This window comes from Cryptotermes secundus, unplaced genomic scaffold (genome assembly GCF_002891405.2).
Source record: "Cryptotermes secundus unplaced genomic scaffold, Csec_1.0 scaffold1443, whole genome shotgun sequence".
Taxonomy (NCBI): domain Eukaryota; kingdom Metazoa; phylum Arthropoda; class Insecta; order Blattodea; family Kalotermitidae; genus Cryptotermes; species Cryptotermes secundus.
The window spans coordinates 428,447-444,372 of NW_019729232.1; the positions used below are offsets into that span (position 1 = coordinate 428,447).

Genomic DNA, 15,926 nt, shown 5'->3' on the forward strand with positions numbered 1-15,926 from the left:
TACATCAGAAAAATTAATCCTATCAAGACATAAATCTTCCATTTGAATCGATAAACTGAAGTAGTGGTTATGTCACACAGATGCTTGTTCTCAATGTAGAAATGTTTGTCCTTTAACAGTACCAATGTTTAGGTTGATGTTATGGCAACATATGTTACACACCTCTTCATTTTCCTGGTCTGGCCTTGGAAGCAACTATTACATTGTGTTTATGTGTGTCTGTTTTGATTCGTGTCCCAGTATTCCTTACCATATGAATAAATTTAATTTCTGTAAACAAGATTACCATGTTTATGTTGGTGGTTGAAAGAATTTTTGCATGAAGGGACTGTTAGCATATTCTGAAATGTTTAATTGATCCTTGTAAGAGGTGGGGTTGAAAGACAGAGTAACAGAATTTGAAGCAAGGCTTCATTTATGACGTTCACATCTTGTTCTGATTGGTAGGCCAATTAACCAAAGCAACTTTCTTGTGGAATGGACAAATTAACACTGTGATTAGTACATACAAGAATATACAGGAGTCTTCCACTCTGGAGTGTAGATGTTTCCAAATATTTTCCTTGCGAATTTATATCTTTCCCTGGACTTTCATTTCATCTTTGCAAATGCAATACAAATCTCTTCTTGACAAAGCTCAGCAGAATGGAATCATCTCTGCTTAAAGCTGTAAATTCTGTTGTTGACAAAGGTAATCAATAATGATTATTTTGAATTGTTTCATTTTTGGTCCGTTACACTATCAATCACAAATTGTCAATGAAAAATCCGTCGAGTGTAACAATGTTTTTAGGTTACTTATTTATCTCACTTGCCTTACATGTTTTGGTTCAAGAAAAACACAACACAACACACAACGCGTAAGAAACATCTGACCATAAGCCTACACAACCTCAAGTTGACATCTCCCATCATCGGGACGAATTAACAAGAAGGAGCCTAACATTTTACTTTAAATATTTTAAACTTTTAAATATTTTAACATTGACGGCTTAAGTTGAGGGCAATTTTCAGATGGAATGCAAGAGTTGTACGTGCATTCAATGTTACTAGAAAGTGTTGTGCTTTTACACTTCGACATCTGTAACAGCGTCCACGCAGCTTACATACTGTGTACATTAAACAACGCCAGTGTTTTCATGTGTTTGTAATACGTGCCTCTGATGATGGTTTTTCTTGAACCGAAACATGTAAGGCAAGTGAGATAAATAAGTAACCTAAAAACATTGTTACACTCGACGGATTTTTCATTGACAATTTGTAATAATGATTACATTAACCATTCAAATGCCAAGTTGCAAAACTGTTAGTCTCTGCAAAAATTGCTGTATCTGACATCATATGGCATTTGTTAGTACTTCTGGAGGGAATGTTTTCCCACATTTTAAGTTCTGTTGGGGGTTTCATACAGAGAGTCCTTGCTTTGTGAAGGTTCACATTATAAAATTAAGGTCATACAAATATTTATAATGCCCTTGGCATGGCTGGTCATACAAATGTGAAATTGCTCATCTAAAATCGTTTCCAAACAAAAATGGACATGCAAAAATGGACATAACAATGCCCAGTCAGTTCACCTTATGCCCTGTTCTAGTGTGCATCTTGTGTAGGATTCAGCTGGTTTGTAACAAATTTATTGCAATGTTTGTAGTGTCTCTGATGTTTATATATAATAGTCAAACCAGTACAATTGATAGTTTACATTTTTTATCATTCTTCATCATTTGGGACTGAGATCCACAATGAAAACTAGTGCCTATAGGAAATAGTGACTTCCATCACAAAATTTTGTTTGTAAACAGTCCGCAGGAACACAATGATTTGTGAGAAGGAGGGCTGCCTGTATATAACCTTTAATTGTTCCTTGCATCCTGTTGTGTATTTTAATGAATATTAGATTTAATTTTACCGACCACACAACACGTTTTTTATTATTTACTGTCACACTACATGTTTCGACCTCAAGAGGTCATCCTCAGGTGTACGAACACAGTTGAACAATCACACGCAATCACATTTCGTTTTTCCACTTATTTTTGATCCTGTATCCTGTTCAGGTCCACGCTCAAATAGTATGTGTCAAGTTCTTCTTATAAAATATAAGTTAAAAAATACAAATGTTAAAGGATAACATTTAAAATTTAAAATTTAGTTCACTGTAACTAGTTATATTACCACTTGGTCAATGTGCTGTCAATGTGACGAGTTGAAGTTTATTTCATGAACTTTTTAACCAAGTGGTAATATAACTAGTTACAGTGAACTAAATTTTAAATTTTAAATTTTATCTTTTAACATTTGTATTTTTTAACTTATATTTTATAAGAAGAACTTGACAATATTATTTGAGCGTGGACCTGAACAGGATACAGGATCAAAAATAAGTGGAGAAACGAAATGTGATTGCGTGTGATTGTGCAACTGTATTGATACACCTGAGGATGACCTCTTGAGGTCGAAGCATGTAGTGTGACAGTAAATAATAAAAAACGTGTGGTGTGGTCGGTAAAATTAAATCTAATATTCTGTATATAACCTACGTATGATAGAAGGTCAACTAGAAATATTATAGGTTAGGGTGAGTACTGAAGAAGACCCCTAAGTTATATCATGCACATTTTTCATTCTCAACAAATTTTGACATAATGTCCACATTTTGAAATTGGTGAAGTTCGATTTATTTTCATATCAGATATGTACAAGTATTTATTAGACCAGTTCAGGTCAGCATATGACAAAGGTAATTAAAGGGTAAAGCTATCCCTGTAACAGGCCATGGAGGCCCATAAGGTTGTGAGATGTAGAGGCTCCCACATTTTCTAGACAATTAGCTAGAAGGTGGCGGTGAGGTTGTCGGCCTTACATGCTGGCTGGCCGCCCTTTGCCCCCAGGAAGATTTCTGATACTGATTTCTGTTAGAGGCTGAGTAGACCCCAAGGCCATAGTGTGGCTGGAAGGATTAGGTAAATTGAAAAATCCAATTATTTCATCGGGAATCACCACATGACCTTCCAGCTTGTAGTGTAGAGCCTCAACCAATTACATTGTCACATGCCCCAGATCAGTATAAGAATTTATCTAATATCTTTCCACTCAAATTTCGAAATTTGGTGTGTTGTTTTGGAGATAGAACAAAGGGACACTACTTCTGTGGTATATGAATAACCCTTTAAAACAGGAAGTTAGGTTTTTTCTTTGTAGTTCAGAAACTAAGATGACAGTTTAATTTGTTCTGAACATATGTTGCTTGAAGTGGACCACCTTTCAGCACAGTGATGACTTTTACACAGAACAGAGAATTTGTTGTGACCTACCTCCTTTCCTGGCAGTGTTTTTGTTGAATGTCACCGCCCTTTGTATCTCTTATGTTTCTGGTGATATTAAATGGTGCCTGATACACTTCCTGTTGTCTGTGTTGTCCCAGCGTGGCTTCTCGCAGCAGCTGGCTCCAATTCAAGAGGTAAACTACACTGTGAACTGGTGCCTGCCTTCTTCTCTTTCTTGTCACAGTTACTTCACTTTCTGACATTTGCCAAATATCTGAAGATAATAGATCCTTCCCTTATCTCATATCCTTAGTCATGTGAAGTGGTTCTGTGTCTGCAGACACAGTCTGCTTTTACCAGTTCTCACGGTCTCTTCGCTTGCAGATTTCTTATATTTTTTCTTCTACCCTGAAGATGGAGGCGATACGTTCCTCCGAAACGTCGGTTAGCACCACATATACATGGTGCCAAATCCCAGAAGACTGCTTTCTTCATAGTCACCGCCGTGAAAGCCTCAAATCTTACATAGTACTTTAAGTTATTTACAAGTATTGCTATGCCCAAGTAGGAGGTGGGATAGCTCAGGTAGTATAGTGACAGGCTGCAGGATTGATGGCTGAGAAATTGGGGTTGGCAGGGGCAACGGATTTTTCCCTTCTCAAGAACCAGACCACCTCTGGGGCCCACCTTGCCACCTTCCAGTGGAAAGTGGGACTGGGGTAAAGTGGGAGGAGCATGAATCTGACCACCCACCCCCAATATAGTGGCAAGGTTAAGAATGCATGGAGCTGTACCCCCACCGTGCCATATATCTTCATTAATTAGTTTAGAACAGAGACCAGTTTACTTTACTGGGTCCAATTAATCCCATGCACACTGCAGTTGTCAGAAAACCGAAAGTTATATTAGACTGGAAGTTCTCACAACAGTGAACATGAAAGTTACTGTCTCTCTGGACATAATGTTGTTTAGTCTGATAGAAATGCACTGATGTCTTGAAGGAACCTGTTGCCTCCATTTTGTATGCTGGATCTTGAGGCAGCAGGGTCCTCCGAAACGTTAGTAATAATCTGTCGCAAACTACACGGGGTCACATCCCAGAAGACAGTAAAGGTTTTTCATTTTGCCATAGCATACAAGGAAATAAATTATATAGGATTTGAGGTTATCACAGCAATGGTTATGAAGAGTTCTGTCTTCTGGGATATATTGTTGTGTTAGTCCGTTAAAAGTCAACTGATGTTTCGTGGGGACATGTCACCTCCATCTTCAGTTCAAAGAATAGGCCAAGCAAGCAACAAGCCTGAAAGCTGGGCTCTGCATGCCACCTCCTTTCATGCTGTTCTCTTGATTTCCTTATTCTTTGAGCCTGCAGACAAAGGCGACATGTTCCTGTGAAACAGTGGTTGACATAAAATGAACTACACTGCGTTACATCCCAGAAGATAGAACTCTTCAAGAAATTAAATTGATTTCAGTATGTAGCAACATTATGAATGCTAGTTTCTAGTAAAATAACAGAATTTTACTCATAAGAATGTAATGGGAAATTCATTTTTGGGACATATTTGGAAGGAAGGTTATGTCAGTTGGGAAAATGCAGTATGTTCCCTTTAACACATGAGTGGGCAGTCCATTTGGAACCACAATCCTATAACTGCAGAGTTTTCCTCCTTCCATCCCCCACATCGACTTTGTTCTGAAAACCACATGGCTCTTCCGTCCTCAAATTGAAAACTTTCCTCTTCAGATCTTTGGCATTTTAGCCTCTCACATCTCCACTTTTGTCACCATTTTACTTTCTGAGTGTACATCCTACAGCTGACATGTGTGATGTTGCGTGACATATGCAATGCCTCTGGTGCTGAGTGTTATGACATACTGACAGTTTATCAAATCCATATCAAGGGTAGGACTTCAGCGGTACCATCGTCTGGTGTGCAACACTGTGTAGTCAGGTAGGAGTTCACTGACATTTTGGAGGAATGTATTGCTTCCATCTTCCCACTGTGCTTCCCCCTTCCTTTGTGCTGGTTGCTTGCTTGGCTTGCTCTGCAATGCTGAAGATGGAAGTAGCACATATTTCACAGTGTCAGTGAACTTTCACTGGACTATACTGCATTGCATGCTTCAGCTTCCATGATACTTGAATGGGTGGTCTTGCAGCTCACTTTATTTTTTATCTCTATTTTACTTCTCATGGGCTCTCAACCACAAAATGCCAAGTCAAATGTTTACATTAATTTTGAACTGTCATGAAAATCTGTGAATTTGAGACAGATATCAGTTAAAACTGTAATTTTTAGTTGCCTAAGAAGCAACAATCCATGAACAGTCTCACCTAACCTAAGAAATTGCAGTGACTGGATTCTTAACACTGACTTGCTGAACTGTTACTGGTATGAATAATAGTGGATCCCCTTGACATGGCCTGAGGACTTCTGTCTTCCACAGCAACTCCTTGTAGATTAAGTTCTGTAGATTAATTGAAAAGAAAATAAATTATGTCTGTTGACTTCTGGGGAACTTCTCATCCAGTTTGTTGATATTCCCTGTCTGTTATGTATACAGAATTTTCCAAAGTTGTTACAGTATATATGTGTGTGTGTGTGTCTCTATAAAAAGTAAAACTGTGTGACCAAACTTCACAAAGACATACCTGTTTTAGTATTAATTGATATTCCTTTTGTTTCACAAATTGTTAGTTATCCAGTGAAAGTCTGCAAACTGGACTTTCACCCCTAAATTCTGTAAAGCTTACAAGAAGTTGTTGATGAAGATCATAATATGACACAGAACTTTTAAAGTACAGTGGTTACTATATTAACCATTAGCTTTAAGACCGAAAAACTCTGCTTTCGTCCATAAATTATATGTTGTACATCATATGCTTCTAGGAACAAACAGTGATTATTTCCATAAATAGCATTAGGCATTTAATCTTTGTAATGTAGATGCAGCGGCCTTTTTCTGTGATTAGGAATTTAATTTCTAAATATTATTTAGTTAAATTTCAGTTGTTACTGTACAGAAAACGTCCATCTCCATTACAAAGACCATCCTGATAATGCTGTTGATGGAAATAATTGATATTCATTGCTAGAATTGTTAGAAACTCACTTTATGCAAAAAAATGCGTTAAAGCTGGTGGTACATATAGTAACCACTTTACTTTAAAGGGTTAATCTAGTTATGGGACACATTTATGTCTTTTTGAGTGAATATTGGTTGAATGCTACCCCCTCAATTAGTGCATGGTACTCGTCACCTTCAAAATAAAGCGCACCCCCCCCCCTCCCATTTTGTAACCCAAGATACAGAGTGATCATTTTAGGAAGATGTGTCTTGAATATCACCTTGACAATTTTCATCTCTTGTTGTCATATTCACATATATGCATTGTTATTTCTTATCAGCAACACTGTAAATTTCTTTGGGGGCAGTTGAACATGACAACATTTGTTGATAACTGGGAGTACTCTTCTATAGAACAGTCACTCTGTATTATGTCTTTTAATAACTCATCCATTCCAGTTTCACAAAGAGTGTAATTAAATACAAATTTTTAGATACATACACTACTCTGGCATGCAAAGCTCAACATTTCTGAAATGAATAATTGCAAATAGGAAGGGGATTATTATCTACATAATATATAATGCATTGTTTATTCACAATTAGCCGTGTCTTGTTTTGAAAATTTAAGAAGCTCCTCAGTCTGTTGTTGAAAATTATATCTCATGCAAAATTCTATTACCATGTTCAAAATATTCTTCCCCCTGACCTCCTGACTGGTACCTAAGTTGTGTTACTGTTAATAAGTGGGATCTTATCTCCCACTGATGACATCTGTCATTTTCAGAATATGTACACTGCTTAGAACTTCCTTTATCATCCATTAATTGAGGCTAGCTCTTTCTAAAGGTCTTAGCCAAGGAAGATCATTTCCCCTACACATGATTATGGAAGCAAATCCATTTTACAAAGTAATATACATTGTTAAACACCTCTGCAGAATTTCTGAATGGCTATTCTTAAATTACATTCTATTTATTCCAATGATACGTGATCATCTGCAAATAATACTGTGTTTAAAATAAGTGATTTCACATTAAAATTAATTAATAAATCAGTATATTTAATTCTTAATGTCTGTATAATGACTCTGGAAGAGACTGGTTTGGATAGCATGGTATGATATTTGTATAGCAGTAGATCAGTAAATGCTCTGGTTACCCAAATTTTTAGTTTTAGTTTCTGCTTGCTGTTTTCTGAGAATGCCATTTTTGTTTCTATTGATATTATGGTCATTATGCTGTTACCAAATTGATGCTCTTCCTTTGGAAAAGAATGATAATATTAAACAATATATTCTGAATTTGGAAAACACTCCCACAAAATAACAATAACAATAAACAATAAACAAAATATAATTAAACATTTGAAGCCTGAAAATCATCTAAGTAATACTTAAATTCAGTTCCTGCCTTATATAAAGCATTCTTTCTCTCCTTTACAAAGACTAATCAGTTAATACTGTTTTAGGAAATAATCACTCTTTATGCTGGGAATCATACGCAACACAAATGCTCTGTGAGGGCAAAACACAGATTTTAATTTTATAGCAGGTGGTATGTATAATTAATACTGTGCTTTAAACAGTTTATGAGTAACATAAATGTAAGAAATGTCTTGACCAACTGAGTAACAGCCAGATTTTCAAGTAAGGAGGAGTCAAGATTTTTATTCAAAATGGAGGAGTGATTAGTTACAGCATTATAATGGCATATATCTCTAAACAAATTTGTCTTCTGCCATAGTAATGAAACATAAAAATTAGAAATATAAACACCAGACAACTGTCCACGATTGACCCTGTAGACCCTCATCCTAGCTAGTTTCATTCTTGGAAGGTCTGACACAACACTAAGATTTCAGAATAATTTTTACAGCACTAAACGGTTGGCACTTCTGCATGAACTACAATTTGGGCACACCAGCTGTTGACTAACTTGTGTTTTATCCCAGTTGAGGCTGGCTGTATGTCTCATTCCAAGGTATGGCGACCATCTGTGCACCGGCAGGTCAAATTATACTGTGATGAATAATACAAGGCGATTGTTTTGATTGTTAACCAGAAGAGTTGTTACTTAGTTTGCTTCCAAGAACACCAAATATTAATAAGATGAAGGTAAACTGTGCTTAAGCACTATGCTATCATGTTGTATAAGGGGAATAGAGGTTAATACTTCACACATTTTTCACTTTGCACTTCATTCTCATTTAGCGGAGTGATGAGCCTAGAGTTGTAAAAAGAAAAAGGCGACCTGTGCCCCTGCTGGGAATCAGACTCACATTCTCCAATATGTAACCAGTCAATGTAATGCCAGAAGTAAATGCAGATATATATGAAACAATTGCTTTACAGTCTGAGAATCTATGAAGTTTATGTCCTAGGGGACGTGACACTGTGTAGCCTGGCACATCATAGTGCCATCTCTCTGGAAGGTGAAGGCAGCAGGTTCCAAGTGAAGTCTTGGTACCAGCTACAAAATTACATGGCGTCCATAAGACAGTCTTCATTTTACCATTTGTATTATATCTTGAATGCGTAAGGTGTAGGACTAAACTGGCCCTTGTACCGCGACTTCCATTGATCTGTTATCTTTAGGAGACACAATCTAGTACTTTGGGTAAGGGAAAGTTGTCCCTGTGCTTAGCTAATTAAGCACTACACCATGAAGGCATACGGGGAGTGGATGTATAGATCCACGTTTTCTTGACCTTGGCGCTAGCTTGGGGTGAGTGTTCAGCTTCATGCCCCGGCCGCTTTACCCCCGGGGAAAGAGCCCTAGGTACCCATTGGAGAGGAGGTTGGGTGGATCCCAAGCCGGTCTAGATGATGTGGACAAGAGAAAATTCTTGATCCTACCAGGACTTGAACTCTGAACCCTTGGTCATCCAGCCCTTAGCCAGTCGCTATACCGACTACACTATCCAAAATTTCGAAGGTCACTGTCTTCTTGGATGTAATGCTGTATAGTATGGTAGTTCATTACCAACGTTACAGCGAAACCTGCTGCTTCCATGCTCAGGGCACAAAGTGAAGGCAGTAAGTTCCTTTGAAACGCCTTCACCATTCTGCAAGAAAACATGGCTGCATAGCATGTACCAGAAGACAGTAATCTTTATATCTGCTGTCATGAGAACCTCAGGTCTAACATAAATTGCAATCGTCTAAAAATGCAGTGTGAATGAAATTGGTTGGACCTAATAGGAATAGTTTACGATCTTAAGTTGTAACGAACTTTGTTATTTATACAGATAATATGGTGGTGTTACAAGTTACAATATGAAGGAGAGTCCAGTAGGCTGGCCATGTAGCTTGGATTGAGGATACAAGAAATGAGAAATACCCCAAAATAGCCTTCTTTGAATACAGCCACTTGAAATATATAGCAGAAGGTAGAAGAAGAACATCAAAATGGATGTGAGGAGAAACCTCAGTCAAGATGGTTGCCTCTCCAAATGAGATGCTGACCTTGTATCTCCCAAAAACACTCCATGTGCACTAACCTTTGGATATCGAATCTCCTTTCTTTAATAGTTAGAATTGCTGGGTTTCTGGACTTAGTAGTCATATAGTGCTCTGAACAGAACACAGTGTTTTGGACACTGGATGTTTTTGTCCTCAGGTGAAAGGGTGACTCATACTTAGTTGGGTCCATTACCACGTCCACCAGTGGATAAATCGAGTACTTATCTCCCCCACCTTTTTCACATGAGGATGGAAACATCCACTTACTTTCAAGATCTGTCCTGTTGGCAATACCAGGCTTTGGACTAATCCCCCAGAATGCAATAATATTAAGTGTATTATACTTTTAACAGAGCCTATCTGGATTCAATCTTTCCTGTAACTTATTTAAAATTATTAGACGTCCTCTCTAGTGAATTAATTATAAAGCGTTGACTGAAAAGTGAATTTCAAGTGAGCTGATACCTCCCAATGTGACGTGGGAATTCGATGTTTGATACTTAACCCTAATATATGGTGTATAATTTCTGCAGTGCCAAGCAAAACACTTTGAAATATATAATCAAATAAAAGAAAAAACTTCCCTCTACAAGTACATGTTCCTTGACCATATAGTTGAGGTAAATTGCCAATAGATGTCACATGCTGTTAGTTACAATCATTTTTCTTAAGATTTACAATATTTTTTCTACAGTTAAGAAAAATTCTTAAGCTCAATTGACAATTGGCTCTCATAGCGTTAATAAATTAGCTGTCAAACGAAGGAGCACAGAAATTGTACCCATACCTTTGGAGTGAACATGCACTGGTGCCTTAGAAAAGTCGCTGTCCACCACTGTGTGGAGTAGAGACTTCATATAGCCTGTTGATAACAGCCGCAGTCGAACCAGCACCACACGCTCATCATTGAGGAGTTCGAACCAGATGTGTTTCGTCAGCTGATAGAGTACATCCACACTGGCTGCGTGACACTACAGCCCCGAACGCTGCTTGGTTAGTAGGCATCTTTGTTGTCTCTTAACTAGTCTAAACCACAGGGGGGTCAACACAGCACCCTCATGGTCGAGGAGTTCGAGCCAGATGTTTTCCGCCAGCTCATAGAGTACATCCATACAGGCACCGTCACTCTGCAGCCACGGACCTTGCTTGGTAAGTTCACGGGACTTTTCCTTACCTGTTGAGACCTAAAATTCACCTAAGTAGCACTAGTGTAGTTAGTACCCATTGAGAATTCGTGTGTTAAAAAACCTTTCATAAAATTAACTTCCCCCCTTCTCAGAATTACTGGGTTTTTGCATTCAGTCCATCGTCAAGCATTCTAAAAAGTACATCAAATTATTAAGCTTAGCTCTTTTTAAAGGGCCCAGCAGAGTAGGCGTGTCCCCTCTCACCTGAGGACGGAAACAGATCAAGTTTTTGAAACGTTGCTTTCTCTAGCTTTTAGAATGCCGGACGATGGTCAGAGTCCAAAAACCCAGTAATTCTGAATGTCATACACCATGGTGAGAACCCTTTAGAATCTACTTCCCTGGCTTTCCTGCATGGTATCAAGTGATACGTCGAGCCCAACAACTGTTACTGTCTCCCATGAACAACTTGCACAGATAGTAAATTGTAAACCATCTCCATTATATACCATGCACTTCAGACACCCACATCAAAATATTATTACTCACAGACACAAAACACTACTCTCTCATTTGTGACATAATACCTAACTTGTGTGGGGAAACGTCTTAATGCTTGACATTTCATAGCTCTAGCAACTTGTAATTGCGTAATTTAAGATGTTTCTTCTTATCAGTACATTGCTATATATATATAACTGGCTGGCTGAGCCCCAGAGCCAGTCTGTACTAGGTTGAGAAGATGAAAATCTTGCACTGCCGGGAATCCCACCCGTGCCATCCAGCCTGTAACCACACTGACTGAGCTATACCATGTACATACTTGCAAGTAAGGTAGAAAAGAAAGTAAGAAATAAATGTAACAAACCCAATCCATGAACATCAATGCACTGGATTAATCTGAAGACTTTCATGTTGTAACAACACACACATATATCTACAGCTAGCTCATTCAGTGGAACAAAAATTGAACCCCGGAACTAAAATCATATAGACACCCATGTAGGGTTTGTCATATCATACTGACCTTCCCTATGAGTTGCTAAACTTATTGCTGATGTGTGGAATCCATGTGGGAGAAATGAGGTTAGCAACTCGTAAGGAGAGTCAGTGTCATCTGACAGACCCTTTATGGTTATGATTTCACTTCTGGTGTTCAGTGTCTCTTCCATAGATGGAGCTAGCTGTAGGAGTGTATTGTTACAACCTGAGAGTCTTCAGATCATGTGTCCTATACATTGGTATATATATATATAGAGAGAGAGAGAGAGAGCTGTGTTCTTACTGATGTATGGTGCTGCCAAGGGCCAGCAGCAATCTACTGGACTGAACTGGCTAGTTAGAGAAGGAGTTCCTGTTGTGGAATTGCAAGTGCTAGGAGAGTGAGTAGTGAGTGAGAGCCAGCAGTCATTCCCTGTTAGAGGGGGAGTGACAAGTAGTAGTCAGACCGTTCTTGTCATCAGAGAGGAGGCCCCATTTCAAAACACATGAAAGTCTGGAAAGAACAGAAATATGGCTATGGGTCCCAATAGGACACAAACTAGGAATGACTATGTTGGTGAGGAGCAGTAGTTTACTGGACCTCGGCTGGACTGAGCAGATCTGTTGTCCAGTGACCTAGGTTAGCTCTTTCTAATGGCCCCAGCAGAATATGTGTCATCCGTCCTCAAACCTGATGGAAGGAGATCCAGTTTCCAAAAGGGTGTGTTCTTTAGAATACTGGACAAGAGGAAAATTCCAAAAACCCAGTGATCCCGATTGAACATTCTAGCTCCAAAAATGGGAAACCTTCACAGGAACCCGTGGCTCATAATTGTGATTTTCTGAAAAAGAGTTCTAGCAATTTGATTAGTTTTCAGTAATTCATGGAGACCTCCCTAAATATGATTGGATACTGAGAAAACTGATGCTATATGCATTAGGGTCCCAAGTGCGAAATTACGATTTTATCGAAAATGACTTGACCAATTTTAATTAAATTTTGATCGTCTCTAAATGCACTAGACCCAAATAAGAAATCATATATGGGAAGTATGTTCAGTGTATTCACACCGATTTTTAAATAATTTTGTAGGAAATGGCCAAGTGAATAACACATACTTCCGTTCTGCTTCTTTGAAGAAAGATAATACTCATATTGTGTGGGCAACATTTTTATATATTCAGTCTGTATTATTGTAAGGAATGTATATTGATTCTCAATCTTTATTTTTCAAATAAGTATATAATGTAACATGATGAAGCACATTTAAAAGTGTATGATTCATCCATTTTTTTACATCCTACTTGTCAAATAAACATTTTAAAATTGTATTTTATAAAATTTCTGTTTCATGGTGAGTGCATATGCAGTTGAATGAAATGATGCAGACAAGGAAGCAGAAATGTTTCCATCCACTGTGAAAACAGCTCAGATATGATAAATATATTATTCTGGAAAACACACATGCATGTATAATTCATGTTTGTGGTGTTTATAATCAAGATAACATCTTGTGAACAACTATGCAGACTTAATGCAAGAAGTTCTGACAAATTTCTGCTAATTAAATGATTAGTGTAGATGATCATTCACAAGATGTAACTTTGATGAGTGTAGTGTTGACAAATTACACATGTGTATAGCACAACGTGATGCTCAGGTACAGTATCTCATTATATTGTAAGTGTGTAATGGAAACATAAGTTGGATACTTAAAGTACAAGAAACTTTTCCAGACATTGTCTAAAATCAATGATGAAAATAACTGCAATTTTACCTGTTGTTTTGTATGAGCATGATACATGGTCTTACACATTAAAGGCAGAATAGAAACTGAGGGTTCTTAAGGAAAGGTGCTGAAAAGAATATAAGGACATAAGAAGATGGAAGTGCTAGGTGGATGAACTGCAGGAACAGGAACTTTGTATTTTGAACTCACCAACAGTGAGAGACATGTAGTGTGTGCATGATAGGTGAGAAGTGCATCAAAATTTTAGTTAAGAAACCAGTCAGATTCTATATTATCCAAAGGGAGTATGGCCTGTTATAAAAATATCATCTTCTTTTACACATACATTATGGTTCTTCAGTCACCTTTGACTGTTGTCTCTAGCGTCCAGGAAATATGGGATGAGTGATGCTTTAGGTCTGAGTTATTACTGTAGGGCCATGTTATTTAGGTGAACTTTTCTCATTATTATCACATTGAACATATACAGGTGGTTCTCAGAAGACTCAGATTTTAATTTCTTACAAAAAGAATGCATATTCCAGAATCTCCAAACTCACTACTTTTAGAATATTTTTCCTTTATACTAACAGGTTTTTTCCAATGACCTGGAAAGTTACTGATGTCAGGAGCATAAATAATTTTATCATGACTGCACAGCCACTTAAGGGTACCACTTTTTATTTCTTCATCAGTTTGAATTCCTAGGTGCATCTTCAATGCACCTTCAATTATTTAAAGGAAACTCATATGAAACAACAACTGGATGATATTCTGTCATCATATAATCTTGTATCTGTTGTTGATTTCCCCACCAGAAGTCATCATGGTTGCGAATCACTAATTGACAATATATTTATTGATCCATCTCAGTATAAGAATTACTCAGTTCATTCTATTGTTAACGGTTTATCGGATCATGACGGCCAGTTATTAATAATAAAGAATATGGGTAAGCAATATTACAACCAGTCACGCATAACGTTAAGGAACATTAATAACTACTCCATGTTTGAATTCAAAATAAACCTAAGTTATGAAGCATGGGAGGACACATTTAATAGTGAGGATGTCGATATTGGATTTAATACCTTTCTGAACACTTATTTGAGAGTCTTCTATACCAGTTTCCCATTAAAAAAAATAACAAGAGATAAGTTTAAAAATAATAATTGGATAACTACTGGTATAAAAGTCTCGTGTCAACATAAGAGAGAACTTTATTTACATTGTAGGAATCATAAGGATAATAATCTAAAGAAGCATTATAATTTATACTGTAGAACTTTAACAGAGGTAATAAAAGCAGCAAAAAAACTTAATTATGATAGACTAATAACTAATTCAAGTAATAAAATGGTAATGGCGTGGAAAATTGTTAAAACCATAACAGGGAAAAAATCAGACAATAGATTATTGCAATTCATAGATGCATATAATTCAGAGACTCCAAGAGAAAAGCGCAGTGATATAGCTGATGTTTTCCAGAATTATTTTCTCTCTGTAGTAGATAAAATAAGATCTAATATAAATAGGAATGATATTCCTGATAAGAACTGTATGGACTACCTTTTCAAAGCCTTTAAGAAACCTTTTCCAAAACTAGATCTGAAACGGACATCGACTAAGGAGATTGCAAAAATAATCAAAGATCTCAAACCTAAAAATTCATCTGGATACGATGAAATCTCCCTCAAAATACTAAAAATAAGCTCTCCATATATTGTTGCCCCATTAAATTATATTTGCAACAGAGTAATCTTATCAGGTAAATTTCCATCTCGATTGAAATATTCCATAATAAAACCAATTTATAAGAAGGGTGATAAAAAAGATATTAAGAACTATAGACCAATTTCACTATTGACATCCTTCTCAAAAATATTTGAGAAAGTTATACTAGCAAGATTATTAGAACATGTCGTTAATAATAATATATTATCTACAGATCAATTTGGGTTTAGAAGTAATTCCTCCACTCAGAAAGCCATATTTACTTTATTAAAGTACATTCTACAAGCATGGAACAGCAAGTCTGTGGTGGGAGGTATATTCTGTGATTTAGAAAAGGCATTCGACAGTGTTAATCACGATATATTATTGAAGAAATTAGAATTTTATGGGATTACTGGAAGTGCTAACTTGTTAATGAAATCATATCTTAAAGACAGATATCAAAGAGTCCTTATTGAAGAGAACTCTGTAAAAGTTAAGAGGACCTCAGAGTGGGGTAAGATCAAACACGGTGTTCCGCAGGGGTCAATTCTTGGACCGCTGCTTTTTT

The 15,926-nt window shown here is 37.1% G+C and overlaps 1 protein-coding gene across 4 annotated transcripts in view; it reads left to right on the forward strand.

Moving 5' to 3' along the window:
• The window catches only part of LOC111865599 (serine-enriched protein), a 52,273-nt gene that overhangs the window by 27,336 nt on the left and 9,011 nt on the right, over positions 1–15,926 (forward strand). For 2 of the 4 annotated variants that reach the window (XM_033751888.1, XM_023853768.2), the window contains exons 4-5: positions 3,425–3,460; positions 10,680–10,797. In XM_033751888.1, coding sequence (XP_033607779.1) covers positions 3,425–3,460; positions 10,680–10,797 — 154 coding nt within the window. Of the gene's footprint in view, positions 1–3,424; positions 3,461–10,679; positions 10,798–10,841; positions 10,954–15,926 lie in introns of all 4 variants that reach the window. The other 2 variants (XM_023853770.2, XM_033751889.1) reach the window with 2 other exon arrangements.